The sequence below is a fragment of the Emydura macquarii genome, unplaced genomic scaffold, assembly GCF_026122565.2.
Source record: "Emydura macquarii macquarii isolate MOO-44397 ecotype Brisbane River unplaced genomic scaffold, CSIRO-AGI_Emac_v2 contig_3044, whole genome shotgun sequence".
Classification (NCBI taxonomy): domain Eukaryota; kingdom Metazoa; phylum Chordata; order Testudines; family Chelidae; genus Emydura; species Emydura macquarii.
In genome coordinates, this window is record NW_027133181.1 from 4,123,265 (window position 1) to 4,139,497 (window position 16,233).

At 52.5% G+C, this 16,233-nt stretch overlaps 1 protein-coding gene across 3 annotated transcripts in view; it reads right to left on the reverse strand.

Annotated features, from left to right (window-relative positions):
- The window catches only part of SCLT1 (sodium channel and clathrin linker 1), a 130,895-nt gene that overhangs the window by 47,631 nt on the left and 67,031 nt on the right, over positions 1–16,233 (reverse strand). For all 3 annotated transcript variants that reach the window (XM_067530237.1, XM_067530238.1, XM_067530236.1), the window contains exon 19: positions 9,296–9,492. In XM_067530237.1, coding sequence (XP_067386338.1) covers positions 9,296–9,492 — 197 coding nt within the window. The remainder of the gene's footprint in view (positions 1–9,295; positions 9,493–16,233) is intronic.

Here is a 16,233-nt window from a genome sequence, read left to right on the forward strand (position 1 = left end):
ATTCCTCCTGTTATTTCTACCCCTTCTACGGCCTCTGCTGGTAGAAACGGGGCCTGGGCTATGGCTTAAATGGCTTTCTTTGTGTCCCCAGTGTACGCAATCCCAAGGACTTCAGGATGGCTTTCGAGTCCTTAAGGCTTTACAGTTTAGAGTAAGTTTGAGATGAGAATAAGGCCTGTCCCTCAAACAGAAGGTCCTGTATCGTTGTTTGGACCTCCTGTGGGAGGCCAGACACCTGCAGCCAGGAGCTTCTCCTCATTGTCACCCCTGACAACACTGTGCGTGCTACCGCGTTCACTGCATCTATGGCAGACTGAAGCAGAATCTTGAAAACCGCCTTCCCTTCCTTGACTACTGCCACAAACTCAGACCTGGAGTCCAGCTGCACCAAGTCTTTAAACTTGTCCATAGATGACCAGGAGTTATACGCGTATCTGCTCAGGATCACCTGTTGATTTGTGATCTGAAGTGGGAGCCCCCCAGTGGAGTACACTTTCCTCCCAAAGAGTTCCAACTTTTTCGCGTCCTTGGTCTTCGGCGTGGGCCCCTGCTGTCCTTGCCTCTCTCTCTCATTTGCAGTGGCCACCATTAACAACCCTGGAGTGGGGTGGGTATAAAAATGTTCATACCTGTTAGATAGTACAAAGTATTTTCTCTTTACTTTCTTTGCAGGAAGAGATAGAGAGGCAGGGATCTACCATAAGGTTCTCGTGGTATCCCAAATAGTTTTAATTAGCGGTAGGGCCAGTATGTCGACCACAGGGTGAGACCCTTCCACCACCTCCTTCGCTTGGAGGCCCATATTCTGAGCTACTCTACGGAGTAGCTCTTGAAGTGTCCTGCTATTATCCAGTATGGTGGCTGGGGTAGCTCCCACTACCGCCTCGTCGGGGGACAAGGGAGGTGGACACTCTTTCCGGAATTGCAGATTCCTGCCCTTCGACACTGGCTGGGTCACACGGTGCTGACTCACTCCCCCCGGTGCCGGGTTACTGGGGTTCTTCTATCTCAGTGCCTGGGTCTGAGATGTCTCCTGTGTTCGGCGGTGCACTCGCCGAGTAGGAAGGTCACCTAGACTCTGATGCGAAGGAGTATGACCTACCCAACTGAGATCCCCAGCCCTAGTAGTACGCCTACATGGCCATTGTTGGGAGCATCTGCCATTGTGGTGGTCACTATGCCAGAGGGGAAGGCCTCACTACTGCCATCTGCCTGACCCGGTGCTGACTTCTCCTGGAGGTAACAGACTCCACCTCTGAGTCCGAGGAGAACTTTTCGCTTTAGAGGACCACGACGATGTGGTGCCAGAAGCTGTCCGGGAATGGTGCCGAGGTGAATCGGACCTGGCCATTAATGCCGGCTTGCCCCTGGAAGATACCAAGGGCCTCTATGGTGCCGGGGCTTGTGCTTGATCATGACGAGAGTGGGCCAGCGGGACTGTATGTCTCCTCGATCAGCTCCTTCGCCCGCTCAAAAATCTCAGGAGTGGAGGGGAGATACAGGTCCTCCTCTGCTATCTCCTCTGCAGAGATGCCACCGGCGCCAGACTCAACGAGCCCCTTCCTGCAGCCAGAGTCAGCGGTGCCACGTGATCTGAATGGGGACTTAAGTAGCCCAACACGGGTCAAACCTTGCTCACATCCCTTGCGGGAGGTCTTGCTGTCGGTGAGTGCCCCTTGTCCGATCTTTTTTTCTTATAGGGCGCTGGGGAATGGGACCAGTGCTGCTTTCCCGTACGTGCCAGGACCCTTGGTGCCGGGATGGGTATGGTGGTGCTGTGGCTCTTTAGCAGAATCCTTTCTATGTGGCACCTCTCTCATTGACGCTGGAGCACTCCACACCGACGCAGATGTGCTAGGTCCTTGTTCGGTCGAAGCTTCCATGGGTCGAAGAGCCTCTTCCATTAGCAGAAATTTCAACCTTTGACTCCTCTAATTCTAGATCCTCGAACGGAAGCTTCTACAGATCTTACACTGTTCCCGCTGCTGCGACTCTCCCAGGCACTTAAGGCAGGAGGAATGCGGGTAGTCCCTGGGCATAGTGTTTTTTGCAAGAGCCATAGGGCTTGAATCTGGGCGTGCCTTGACCCTTGGTCGGGGAGAGGAGAACAGGAACTACCTGCTAATCAGGAGTACACTATGTTAATTTACACTAATTACAACTAATTCTTAACTACTTTAACTATTTACATGTACTTAACAAAAACAATCATAGGAGGAATCGCTTGCAAACAAGAGAAAAACAGGGTTACTTATCAGTAACTGTTGTTCTTCGAGATGTGTTGCTCATATCCATTCCAATATAGGTGTGTGCACGCCCACAGTGCACGGTTCCCGGAACTTTTTTCCCCTTAGCAGACCCCGTAGGGCCAGCTCTGGCGCCCTCTGGAGTGCCGCACCCATGCCGCAGTACATGAGGCACTGCCGGCCCTACACCCCCTCAGTCCCTTCTTTCTGCCAACTCCGACAGAGGGGACGGGGGGTGGGTGTGGAATGGATATGAGCAACACATCTTGAAGGACAACAGTTACTGGTAAGTAACCCTGTTTTCTATCTTCGAGTGATTGCTCATATCCATTCCAATATAGGTGATTAAATAGCCATACCGCGGAGGTGGGTAGGAGTTACCGGTGAGCTGCCCTCAGCACGGCTCTGCCAAATCCTACATCCTCTTTCGCCTGCTGAACGATGGCATAGTGGGACATGAAGATGTGGACCAACAACCAGATGGCTGCTTTGCAGATGTCCTGCAGGGGCACTCTCTCCAGAAAAGCCGCAGACGAGGTCTTAGCTCTGGGCGAATGCGCTGTGATGACACCTGGCAGCGGCACATTCGCCTGCTCCTAGAAGCACTTGATGCAGGATGTAATCCACACTGAGATGTGCTGGGTGGGGACCGGTGATCCTTTCATCCAGTCCCCTGCCCGCGGCAAGGAGCTGCGCCAATTTCTGGAACGGCCGTGTCTTCGATGTAACAGGCCAGGGCTCGTCTCGCGTCTAGCGAATGCCATCTCCAAACCCAGACCACGCGGTTTGGGAAACACAGGGAGAGATCAATCGTGGTTACAACGAGGTTCAGAAACCAACCCAGGCTAGGAGGCTGGGCATGGCCTCCACTGCAGTTTATCTGTGTAGAATAGTGTAGAAGGGGGCTCCGAGGTCAAGGCCTTAAGTTTGGAGACCCCCCAAGCTGAGGTAATGGCCGCCCGGAAGGCTACCATCCACAAAGCATGGCAGAGGGCGTGAAGCCATGGGTTCCAAAAGGGAGGCCCCTATGAGTCTCGAGAGGACCAGGCGGATATCCCCGGGAGGCACCGGGTTGCGGACCTGGGGATACCGCCTCTCCACCCCCTTGAGCACCCTGACCAACGTGGGATGGGAGAACGGGGATCTCCCCGCTAGCAGGTAATGGAAAGCCAAGACAGCTGCCAAGTGGACCATGAACGAGGCCAGTACCAGACCCCAGAGTACTCCAGGGTCGCCTGCGGAGGCAAGAGTCTGGCGGAATGCCCCGGGACTCCGCCCAAGAGGTAAACCATGACCACTTAGCTTGATACACGACCCGTGTAGACGGGTCCCTGCTACCCAGCAGGAGTTGTGGGACCTACACCAAGCAGGCCCCCCTACCTCTGTCAGCAACAGAGCCTCCAGGCCGTGAGCTGCAGGGAATCCAGGACCGGGTGCAACAGGCCACTGTGGTCCTGGGAGAGATGGTCATGCTGCCTCGGGAGCCTCATGGGCAGGGCGAACGAAGGTCCAGCAGCATGCTGAGCCAGTGCTGGCTCGGTCAGGCCTGAGCAATGAATATGACATCCACCCTGCCCCTGTTTATGTTCAGTAAGACCTTTGGCAGGAGTGGAGTGGGCAGGAACGCATACCTGAGGGTCCCCGTCCCATTACTGAGGAACGTATCTGAAAGCAACCCAGTCTCAAGACCCCGGCGCAAGCCGAGCCTTGGCACTGCGCATTCCCAACCGACACGAACAGATCCGGTTGGGGGACACCCCACTTCTGGAGGATCACAGTCACTATCCCTGAGTGCAGCGACCAGTCGTGGTGGGGTAGAAACGACCTGTTGAGGCAATCTGCCTCGTCGCTCTTCACCCCCATGAGGTGAGATGCACTCCAGCAAAGTCGTGCCTCATGGCCAAGCCCCACGGACGGGTAGTTTCCTCGCAGAGAGGCCGGGAGGGCGCCCCTCCCTGCCTCTTCATGTAAAATGGCTGCAGTGTTGTCCGGCAGCGCCTGCACCACTCTGCCTGTCAGGGATCGGAGGAACAGCCTGAACGCTAGGCGAATGGCTCTCAGCTCCCCCATGGTGAGCTGCAAGCATTTTTCCTCCACCGACCAGAGCCCCCGAGTGCTCAGGTTGGCACCCATGTGGACTCCCATCCCACATACGAGCCGTCAGAACTTAAGGTGACCGATGGGATCAGTTCTGTGAAGGGAACGCCCTTCCCTACTGCCCTGGGGAATCTCCACCAGTCCAGGGAGGCCTGTGCCTCAGGTGAGCTAGCCTCACTATGTATGTGGAGGCTGGCATGTGGCCTAACAGCAGTAGGCAGTGCCTGGCTGTTGTCGTGGCGTATTGGTGCAGCTGGGAGATGATAGAGACCAGCACCTAAAAACATGGCTGACGCAGGAAGGTTCTGGACTGCGGAGCGTCCAGGGTGGCCCCCAGGAACACTATGCGTTTCACTGGGGTCAGTGGACATCTGTTCATTTGTGAACAGACCCAGCCTGCTGCACGTGGAGCAGTGTAAGTCGTGCTGACCTGCACTGGGAACCTGGACCTACCCCCTATCAACCAGGAAGGGAAAGATTTGCACACCCTTTCACCTGAGTGGGCCGCCATTACCGCCACGCAAGTTGTGAAAACCCTTGGAGCCGAAGATAGGCCAAGGGGCAGGCTGTAAATTGGTAGTAGGAGCCAGCCCCTGGTGTCTCCGGAGGATGGACCCATGAAAGTATGCGTCCTTGTAGGGAGAGGGTGGCATACTAGACTCCTGGATCCAGGCATCCTGGATAGATTGCTGCACCTCCTGCACAGGCCTGATGATAGCAGCCATGAGCACTTCCTCATGGAACTTGGGGGGGCTATGGCCCTACCTGCTGCGGCAGCAGCGTTGTTTCACGTTTGGAGTGCTGCCTTAGCCAGCGTGATTCCTCCATGCAGGATGGCGGAAGCCAACCTCAAGGTAGGGGCCCGCTATTGGGCATCTTGTGGTGCGCCCTGAAATCTTTCAGTGGCGCCGTGTAGCCCCCGGAGACTGCCTTGTCCAGGAAGGGGTAATAGAACTACCGAGGCAAGTCTTGCGGGTGCTCCCCTTGCCGAAGGGGTGCACCCGTAGGAGGTGTCTCCACGAGGTCCAACTCCTCAACCGAGAAGTGGTGTACATGGGCCTCAGACTGTGCCAACGCACGGACTGTACCCCTACTAGCACTTTTGTCGCCTGCTTGGACACCTTGAGGGGGCATCGGCTGTTCCGACGACTGCCCCCCCCGTGGGACCCGAGCCGTCACATGGGCAGTTGTCCTAGGTCCCAGGTGCGCTGCCCACGCTGGGGACCGTGCTTCCACTGCCTACCGCTGAGGGGAGCTCCAAAGAGCCCCTCAGCTTTGTGGAGAGCTGCAGCACAGCGTGGAGTCCCGGTCCAGTGTGGACCCCGGTGCCGCGGGGAACTGCGGTGCTGTTGCAAGCTCCGGCCCCTCTTGGGGCTGTGGAGCCAGCGAGAGCCCCGCTGCCGCTGGGAGCTCTGGCCCCGCTTGGGGGTGTGGAGCCGGCTGGAGTCCCACTGCCGCCGGGGTCTCCAGCCTCGCCTGGGGCAGCAGAGCCGGCGGGAGCCCAGATGCCGCCGGGAGCTCCGGCCCCGCTTAGAGCTGCAGAGCTGGCGGGGGGTGTGAGCCGGCAGGAGCTCCACTGCCGCCGGGGACTCTGGCCCCGCTTGGGGGGTGCGGATCCGGCTGGAGTCCCACTGCTGCTGGGGGCTCCGGCCCCGCTTAGAGCTGCGGAGCCGGCAGGGGGTGTGAGCCGGCTGGAGTCCTGCTGCCGCCGTTTTTTTTTTTTTTTCCCCCCTCCCCCTTCTCGGAGCCGGCGGGAGCCCAGCTGCCACCTAGGGCTCCGGCACCGCCACTGGGGGTCCGGCGCCCTGGGGAGCCCTGCACCGCCCCTGGGGGTCCGGTGCCGGGCGAGCCCCGCTGCCGCCGGGAGCTCCAGTGCCGACCAGCTGGGGGAGTGTCCTCGTTCTACCCCTGGTGGCCGCCTGGCGGGAAATCTTTCTCCCCGTACCGGGGATCTCCACCGCCCTTCGGGGGGACCCATGCGGGCTTGCCCCGGGACCCCAGCCCCTTCTCCCTCAGCAGAAGGGGGGAGGGGGCGGAGGTGGCATAGGCCGGCCAACAAGGCTCATGCCGCCAGTCTCCACGTTGGCAGGGGCACTCTCCCACTCCGAAGAGTCGGGAGTGGACCCCTGCACAGAGATGCAGACCCGGAGGGAACTCGACGGGTCGTGACTGGTGCATCTCTGTCCTCAACCCTGCCCGTACCCACAGCGCAGGGGAGTGTCCGCGCTCCATGCGCTCTCCTCGTCATTGGCACCAGGGATGCTGCTCCGTGCCGAGTGGAATCCGGTGCTGACGGTGCTCTCCGCACCGAGGGGGAGCAGGACGACCCGGGCACAGAGCGGAGCGCTGCGATAGGAGCAAGGCTTTAAACCTGATCTCTGCCTCTGCCTCACTGTTTAAAAGCCTTGCATATCTTACTCTTGTCTGCTGTCCCCCCAGGCACTTAAGGTACCGAGTGGGGGGAGGACGGGGGGGGGGGGGGGTTAAACCCAGGCGGCCGGGACATAGCCCGGCCACCTTAAGTCCATCAGGGACTTCTTCCTAAGCTACAACACTTAACTACTTAACTAACTAGGTACTTTGATTAATAAAGAGATCAAAGAAAGGGAATGACACTTGCAGAGAGCAAGTGCTAGTTCCATCCGACCGTCACGGGCGGAAAGAAGAGACTGAGGGGGCACAGGGCCATGTGCTGCGGCATGGGCGTGGCGTTCCAGAGGGCACCAGAGCTGGCCCTACGGCATCTGCTAAAGGGAAAAAAGTTCCGGGAACCGTGCACACACCTATATTGGAATGGATATGAGCAATCACTCGAAGATAGAACCTGTTGTTCTAGTGACCCTCATGGGTGCTAAGAAGGTACTGAGTGGAGGATCGGCGGAGTCCTATATAGGGCGCCATGCAGGTGTGACTCAAGGGGGCTCCACAGCCGACCCTACGGGTACTTCTGGGGGAAAACTTTCTGATGGATCATGCACGTGGCGCATGCACACCTACTTGGAATTGACATGAGCAAGCACTCGAAGAAGAATTAAAACTTTGCCCACCATTTAAGTACTCCAGGATGCTTTTGAAAAATTCAAATGTCACAAGTCACAGTATGCTATTTTAAAAACACGTCCTAGATGCATAAAGAGACATTGTCATCTAACCACAAAAATAAATAAATAAATAAAAAATAAAAAAAAAATCACACTGCTGTCTACATTTTTTTACCCACTAAGATTATAATAATAAGAGAAAGATTAGGGAGAAAAATCTAACTCACTCACTACACAGGTGCAGGACAGTAGAGACTCAAGCCTAAAATATCCTAAAATGTCTTTTCAGTTTCTGTTGTCTATACTATTGGTCATTCACTATATGGGTAAAGCCCTGAAACACAACCAATACCAATAATTAATTAATAATTACATTTTTAGTGTGTCTTGTTCCATCATCTCATTAGCCTATTTATCTCTCTTCTCTTCTGGTCAAAACCCATGCATAAATCCTGTTCTATCATTTATCCTCTCCCTCTTGCTTCTCAACAATTTTCTTCCCACTGACACACTGATTTTTCTCCTTAAATGTACAATATTTGGCCATTTAACCCTTCTCCTTCTGCTGTCTTCCTTCCTCATTCTTGACATACTGTGATCCTCACTCACTCTTCCCACTGCTTATTGGCCAGTCTCCAAAGCCTTCTCTACTCCCAGCTGCTATCTCAGACACAATTCCTGCTAAGTACAGCAGGAAAAAGCGTAGCTCCTCTTAAACAGAAATAGCTTTGGAACAGAGTTATGCTGCCAAACACTGTCAGTTTTAATGCAGGTCAGAAATAATTTTACATTCTTTATACAAACTAGTGACGTTTAAATGAAGACAAATCTGCTTTCTTCTCTAGAAAGAGAAATAAACAGTATATAGTAGTACCAATATATAGCTAATGTATGACACGAACTTCAGAGGTTATTTTCCCTGTTCCAGCTGGAGACCTGGGCTCAGATCCAACTCAGACTAAGAGCATTCTGTTTCTGACAGCTAGAAAAGGTTGAATGAGATTTACAAATTAAAGTTGCGCTTCAAAAAATTCACCAGTTATCTACTACAAAGAAAATATCAGGAGCATTATGGTTTATATTAGGACATATAATCTGTTAAAAATAATGATACGTGACAAGTCTAATGGTTAATCCAACATTAGAAAAACCCAGCAAACGGGTAAACTTTTATTTATGGATCCTAATCCAGATAAAAACTAAGAGTGCAATAGTAAAACTATGCAACACCAACTGGAATACTGTTTAACAATAAAAGTTAGGGGAATTCTGGTTAAACCTTGCCTGAAATTACTCTGGATAACAAAAGCATCTAGTCAAGAAAGAAAGGAATGTAGATGACAGAGGTCAAATGGCTCTTTTTTAACCTCATCTCAGAGCATCTGACGTCATGAAAGAGCACTTGTGGCTCCAACAGGCAATGTTTTTCAGTGTTTCTGAAATTCCATGATTCATCCCACAACTGTGAGTATACAAATGGTATCTTGAATAACTGTAAATATAGGTGTTTTCATAAACCAAAGTTAAGTTTTCTAAAACTAGATAGAGTTTACTTGAAAAACAGTATTACAATAAAGTGACATATTGTAACTCATTTTTTTGCCATTACAAAATCTCAAAACACACAAAAGTAGTATTTTTCATTTAACAAGGAATGAAGCCTTCATTTCTGCAACTAGACTGCTAAGTTTGGGAAGACTGCAACTGAGAAAGCAAAGTAGAGACTAACTATTCTTTCTGCAGCATTCCTTGTTTATTCATTGATACTGTAACTTCTGTTCTGGCCTGGAAGATTTACTCACCATCTTTTTTCCCCACCACAAGTAGGTTCATGATGATGACCACCATGATAACCAAAACCTAAGAGTGAAACTAATAAAAGTATGAAAGAAAAAACAGGACTGCACTTACTTTAGATTATTGATCCTGATTTCTGTAGTTTCTGTAAGCTTCTTTGTTTCTTCCTTCCACCGGTTAGTTGCTTTTTGCTGAGCCACCAACAGATGTCTCAGTTCACTAGTGGAATTTCGATTAGTTACTTCCATCTCTTTCAGTCGAACCTCAAACCCATGCTCCTTCACTAAATGCTCATGTTCCATTGTGCTTATCTACAGTAAAAAAAAAAAAAAAAAAAAAGGCCACAATAATACAACAGAAGTTTGCAACTTTACTCTGAATATTAAAAATAATTCATTGTAAGTGCACAAATAGAAATATTAATTATAAAACCAATATAACACCTAGTACAACAGGCAATAAAGGACAGTGAAGATTGTTGATGCCTATTGTTTTTATATATTGAATATGTTTTATCCTTCTCCCCTGAACTTTGTAAACTGCTTGCATTCTTAGAATGTGAGCTCCCTGGTGCAGGGCTTACATACTGTGTGTTTGGATAGCATCTATCACATTGTGAGAACTACCAAAATTTAAATACTAAATAATTGTTCAGGCTCAACTGTGTCCTTACCTTAGACCTTGGTTATCTGTACAATTGTACATATTACTAGATCCTTGCACGAGCAAACACAGCAACAAAGGTTAAATAACCAATTATCCTGAATATACATTTAGCCTCTCAATAAATGGGATTTCATATGAACAAGAAAGCCAACCTGGAGCATAGTGAAAATTCTGTAAATTGACTTTAAAAACCCTGGTTGATATAAGTATCAGTTAACTCAAAGTATTAATTTGAAGGGTTAATGTGTAAAAATGATCACTCTCCACACACCACCCCCCAACTCAGTTCTTTCAACTGTATCTTTGACATTAAGTGACTCCTATTGAAAATGTTGATGTATACATGCAATCCTTCAAATTGCCAGCTTTAGAAACAAATCATTTAAAAAAATTTACCTGTCTCAAAAGACTCCAAATAAATGAATATATATATATATATATATATACACACACACACACACACACACACAAAATGGGTAGATGGAGTGACATGTTTCATTTTTGCAGAATTGCTTACAAATATTTTTATTTAAATTTATGTACAACATTAAATAAGCATTCTAAATCATTACAACACGTTTCTTTTGTAAGAATAGCATGGCAAATTTTCAAAGTATAATGGCAACTTTGAAAGATTCTTTGATGATTCATTCCCCCCCTTCTAACTTTCCCATTTGAATACATAAGTTATAAATGGGAATATATTACCTGAAAAAGCCATGTAAACTGATATTCATATTGCTTTTTGCACTACTATAAGGGAGCACCTCATCTCCTTTTTTGATATTTTGTAATTCTAAAATTCTTACAGAAAATAGAAAAACCTTACATTTATTTTAATAGTATGAAAGTAACAAAAACAAGCGTAGGCTTTGCGTTATTTAAAAACAAAACTCACTTCCATTTGTGCCCCCAAAGCAAATCCACTTGCACATATGTTATGCTTTTAAAATTAAACATTTGCTCATTTTCTATAGGCGTAGATTATGTGTGACATTAAAGAGTCACCACTGGGGAGGGGGGAGAAGATTTCTGATTTTTTCCCCCATAGTTAGAAATAACATTGAAATGAATTATAAAATAAAGATTAAGAGAGGAATCTTTTTGAGTTTGATTACTTTATGAATAAAACATGGTTACTTACCAGTAACTGTTGTTCTTCGAGATGTATTGCTCATATCCATTCCAATATAGGTGGGTGCACGCCACTGTGCACGGGTTCCCAGAACTTTTTTCCCTTTAGCAGACCCCGTAGGGTCGGCTCTGGTGCCCCCTGGAGTGCTGCGCGCATGCCGCAGCATGAGAGGCACTGCCAACCCTACGGCCCCAGTCCCTTCTTTCTGCCAACTCCGACAGTGGGGACGGAGGATAGGTGTGGAATGGACATGAGCAACACATCTTGAAGAACAACAGTTAGTGGTAAGTAACCCTGTTTTCTACTTCGAGTGATTGCTCATATCCATTCCAATATAGGTGACTAAAAAGCAATACCTTGGAGGTGGGTAGGAATTACCAGTGAGCTGCCCTCAGCACAGCTCTGCCGAATCCCTCGCCTGCTGCACGATGGTGTAGTGGGACGTGAAGGTGTGCACCGATGACCAGGTGGCGGCTTTGCAGATGTCCTGCAGGTGCACCCTCTCCAAGGCTGCAGACGAGGCCTGAACTCTGGTTGAGTGCACTGTGATGACCCCCGGGAGTGGCACATTTGCCTGCTCATAGCAGCATTTGATGCAGGAGGTGATCCATGCAGAGATGAGCTGGGTGGAGACAGGTGATCCTTTCATCCGGTCCGCCACTGCGACAAAGAGCTGCATCAACTTCCGGAATGACTTTGTCCTGTCGGTGTAGCAGGCCAGTGCTCGCCTCATGTCCAGCGAGTGCCATCTCCGCTCCTCCTCCGAACCGTGTGGTTTGGGAAAAAACACGGGGAGGAAGGTATCTTGGTTATAATGAAACTGGGAGACCACCTTGGGCAGGAAGGCTGGGTGGGGACTCAGCCGCACCTTATTCTTATAAAATAAGGTGTAGGGGGCTCCGAAGACAAAGCTCTAATCTCAGAGACCCTCCTAGCTGAAGTAATGGCCACCAGGAAGGCTATCTTCCACGAGAAGACCAGCAGAGGGCATGTAGCCATGGGCTCAAATGGGGGCCCCGTAAGCCTGGAGAGGACCAGGTTGAGATCCCAGGGAGGCACCGGGTCATGGACCTGTGGATAGAGCCTCTCCACCCCCTTGAGGAACCTGACCGACATGGGGTGGGAGAAAAGGGATCTCCCCTCTAGCAGCTGGTGGAAAGCTGAGATGGCTGCCAGGTGGACCTTCAGGGAGGCCAGCGCCAGACCCTGGAGTTTTAGCTGGAGCAGGTACTCCAGGATCGCCTGGATCGGACAGAGGCTTGGCGAGATACCCCAGGACTCCACCCAGCAGGTAAACCCTCTCCACTTAGCCTGGTACATGACCTGTGTTGAAGGTTTTCTGCTGCCCAGCAGAATTTGTTGGACCTGCACCGAGCAGGCTCTCTCCCCTTCTGTCAGCCACAGAGCCTCCAGGCCGTGAGGTGTAGGGAGTCCAGGTCGGGGTGGGGCAGGCGACCATGGTCCTGGGAAAGCAGGTCGTGTTGTCTCGAGAGCTCCACTGGTAGGGTGACTGACAGGTCCATCAACATGGAGAACCAATGCTGTCTCGGCCACGCTGGGGCGATGAGTATCATGTTTGCCCTGTCCCTCTTGATTTTCAAGAGGACCTTGGGCAGGAGCAGAGTAGGGGGGAATGTGTACATGAGGGTCCTCTTCCACTCGACGAGGAACGCGTCAGATACAGAGCCCGGCTCGCGACCCCGGACCGAGCAACAACTCGGGCACTTTTTGTTTCAGGACGACACGAACAGGTCCAGTTGGGGAACACCCCACTGGGGAAGATAGAAGTCACTACCTCCTGGTGCAACGACCAGTCGTGGCGGGGTAAACACGACCTGCTGAGGCGGTCTGCCTTGTCGTTCCTCACCCCGGGGAGAGGCAGACAAGTGAAAGTCGTGCCTCACTGCAAAGTCCCACAGGCGATGGCTTCCTGGCAGAGGGCCGAGGAGCACCGCCCCCCCTTCCCCCCGCCTGTTGATATAGAACATGGTTGTGGTATTGTCCGTCAGGACCTGCACCACCCTGCCCATCAGGAACCTGAGGAAGACCTTGCATGCCAGTCTGACTGCCGAGTTCTTCTACATTGATGTGGAGGACCCTCTCCTCCGCTGACCAGAGCCTCTGGGTGCCCAGATCGGCACTGATGTGGGCTCCCCACCCCACATCCGAGGCATCTGAGATCAGGGTGACCGACGGGGTCAGATCCCTGAAGGGGACACCCCACAACACTATCCTGGGGGTCCTCCAGCAATTCAGGGAGGCTAGGACTGATGGGGGGACAGTGACCACCCTGTTCAAGGGGTGTCTGCTCGGCACGTACACCAAGGCCAACCATGCCTGGAGTGGCCTGAGCTTGAGGTGAGCTAGCCGCACTACGTATGTGCAGGCCGCCATGTTCCCTAACAGCTGCAGGCAGTGCCTGGCTGTCGTTGTGGGGCATCTATGCAGCTGGGTGATAATCGCAGCCATAGCCTCGAACTGAGGTTGCGGGAGGAAGGCTCTGGCCTGGGAAGCATCCAGGGTGGCCCCTATGAAGTCTATGCGCTGCACTGGGGTTAGAGTAGATTTTTGCTCATTGATGAGCAGACCCAACCTGCTGTATGTGGCACAAGTAAGGGACACACTTTCCTGCACATGGGTCCTGGACCTACCCCTGATTAACCAGTCATCCAGGTAAGGGAAAATCTGTACCCCCCTGCATCGCAGGTGGGTGACCACTACTGCCATGCACTTGGTGAATACCCTGGGGGCAGACGAAAGGCCAAAGGGCAGGGTCGTAAACTAATAATGGCAATCAGCCACCATAAACCGAAGGAAATGTCTGTGGCTGGGAAGGATAGATACATGGAAGTATGCATCCTTCAGGTCAAGGGTGGCGTATCAATCTCCTGGATCCAGAGCAGGGATAATCGAGGCTAAGGAGACCACGTGGAACCTGATCTGCTTGAATTTGTTTAGGCGGTGCAGATCTAATATGGGCCTCAGGCCCCGCTTTGTCTTGGGGATGAGGAAGTATCTGGAGTAGAATCCTCTCCCTATTTCATTCTGGGGAACTGCTTCCACTGCCCCCAGGTTGAGGAGGGTGATTACCTCCTGCAAGAGTAGCTGCTCGTGAGAGGGGTCCCTGAAGAGGGACGGTGGGCTGGGCTGTTTGGGGGGCAGGATGTTAGCTGCAAGGCGTATCCTCGGAGGACTATTCTGAGGACCCAGCGATATGAAGTAATGCTTGCCCATTGATCGTAAAAGGGCTTTAGTCTGTCCAGAAAAGGACGGGATGGATTCAGGGAGATGGTAGGGGTGCCACCCTCAGGCACACCATCAAAATTGCCCTTTTTTGTTGCCTGACCCTTTGGGGGGCCCTTTTTGGGAGGCTAAGGACGAGTTAGGAGGCCGGCTACGCCGTCCGAACCCCCTGTTCCTGTCTCTGTCTCTACTAGGCTGAAAGGGCCTAGGCAGAGGCCTAGGTTGCTGCTGAGGCTGAGGCTGTGACTGATGCCTTGAGCCTTGAGGTGTATAAAGGCCCAAGGATCGCAGCGTGGCTCGCGAATCCTTAAGGCCGTGCAGCTTCTCGTCAGTCTTGTCTGAAAACAGTCCCGACCCATCAAAGGGGAGGTCCTGTATCGACTGCTGCACTTCCTGTGAGAGCCCCGATGACTGCAGCCACAAACACCGTCTCATGGCGATGGCAGAGGCCATGGCCCTGCTCGCTGTATCTGGAGTGTCACTGGCTGTTTGGAGGGCTGCCCCTGCCACCATGATCCCTTCCTTGAGGACTGCGGAAAAGTCCGCTGCCTGCTCCTGGGGCAACACCTCAGCAAACCGGCTGAGGGAGTCCTGAAGTTATATCTGCACAATAGGGCTTGGTGGTTTGCAATCCGAAATTGTAAGGCCCCAGTAGAGTAAACTTTTCTCCCGAACAAGTCAATTTTCTTGTTCTCCTTGTTCTTGGGAATGGAACCTTGGTACCCCTGCCTGTCCCTCTGATTGGCTACCTCCACCACCAGGGTTCCTGGGGCCGGGTGAGTAAATAGGAATTCGAACCCTTCAGCTGAGACTTAATATTTCTTTTCAGCGCCCTTGGATGTAGGGGTGACCGAGGCAGGAGTTTGCCACAGGGCCTTAGCCAGCTAAGGACCCTGTTGTGGACCAGCAGGGCCACCCTTGATGGGCCCTCTGTTCCCAGAACACCAAAAAGGGGATCCTCCTTCTCTGAGAGTTCCCTAACCTCCAAATTCAAATTAGAGGCCACCCTTTTCAGCCGCTGCTGCTGCTGCACCTTGAAGTCTCTCAGCGGCGCCCTGTGGTCCCTAGAAGCTGCTTCATCAGGGGAGGGGGAGGAGGAGGACTGTGGATGCTCACCCCCCTGTTGTCCAGGCCCTGTAGAGGGTCCCTCCCCTGGGTCCGATTCCTCATCCGTGGAATGGCCCTTGTGTTCCTTGTCTGGTGAGGGGGGCACCGACTGCACCCCTGAGGATGGGACGGACACTGTCCCGTCCCATATGTGCCCTCCATGGGCCCCAATAGGGCCATTGCCAGGGACCCTGGGGCTAACACAGGGGTGGCATCGGCACCAGCTGAGGAGGCTCCTGGGGACCGACCCCTCGATGACTCCAAGGAGGGAGATGAAGAACGCCAGTGCCGCCTCGAACGGTGCCGGCGCGAAGAGGTGCGCTCTGAGGAGCTTGAGGACAATGCCCGTCGTCTCGGCACTGACGACTTGCAGTGCCGCTTGCCCCTAGGGGACTGGGAACGGTGCCGTCGGGAGTCTCGCGGTGCCGAACCCTACTCCAAAGACCGGGATCTGCAATGTGCTGAAGTGGGCGAGCCCTTCGGTGTCAGACTCCGTGCCGGTGACCGGTGCTGCCTAGATGAATGACTCGGTGCCGGGGACTGGGAGCGAGGGCTGTCTCTATGCCGCAAGGCGGCCTTCGAGCGGCGCCGTCTTTTACACATTGCCTCCGGTGCCGGGGACCGACTTCTGTACTGCGGGGAGGATCTGCTCGACGAGCGGGACTCGGAGCTAAGAGGGAAGCTTCCACGCTCTACCCTCGGTGCCGTTCGGCGGGAGACTCTTCCCGTCGGGGGTTCTCAACCAGCCTCCGGGGGGGACCCAGCACGGGTTTGCCCCGGGACGTCGGCCCTCTCTCCCTCGGCGGAGGGTGGGGGGCCGGAGGCGTGGGCAAGGCAATCAGGGCTCTTGCCGCCTGACAAGCCTCCGGTGTTGACAGCACCTGCAGGGTCACTCCCCCAC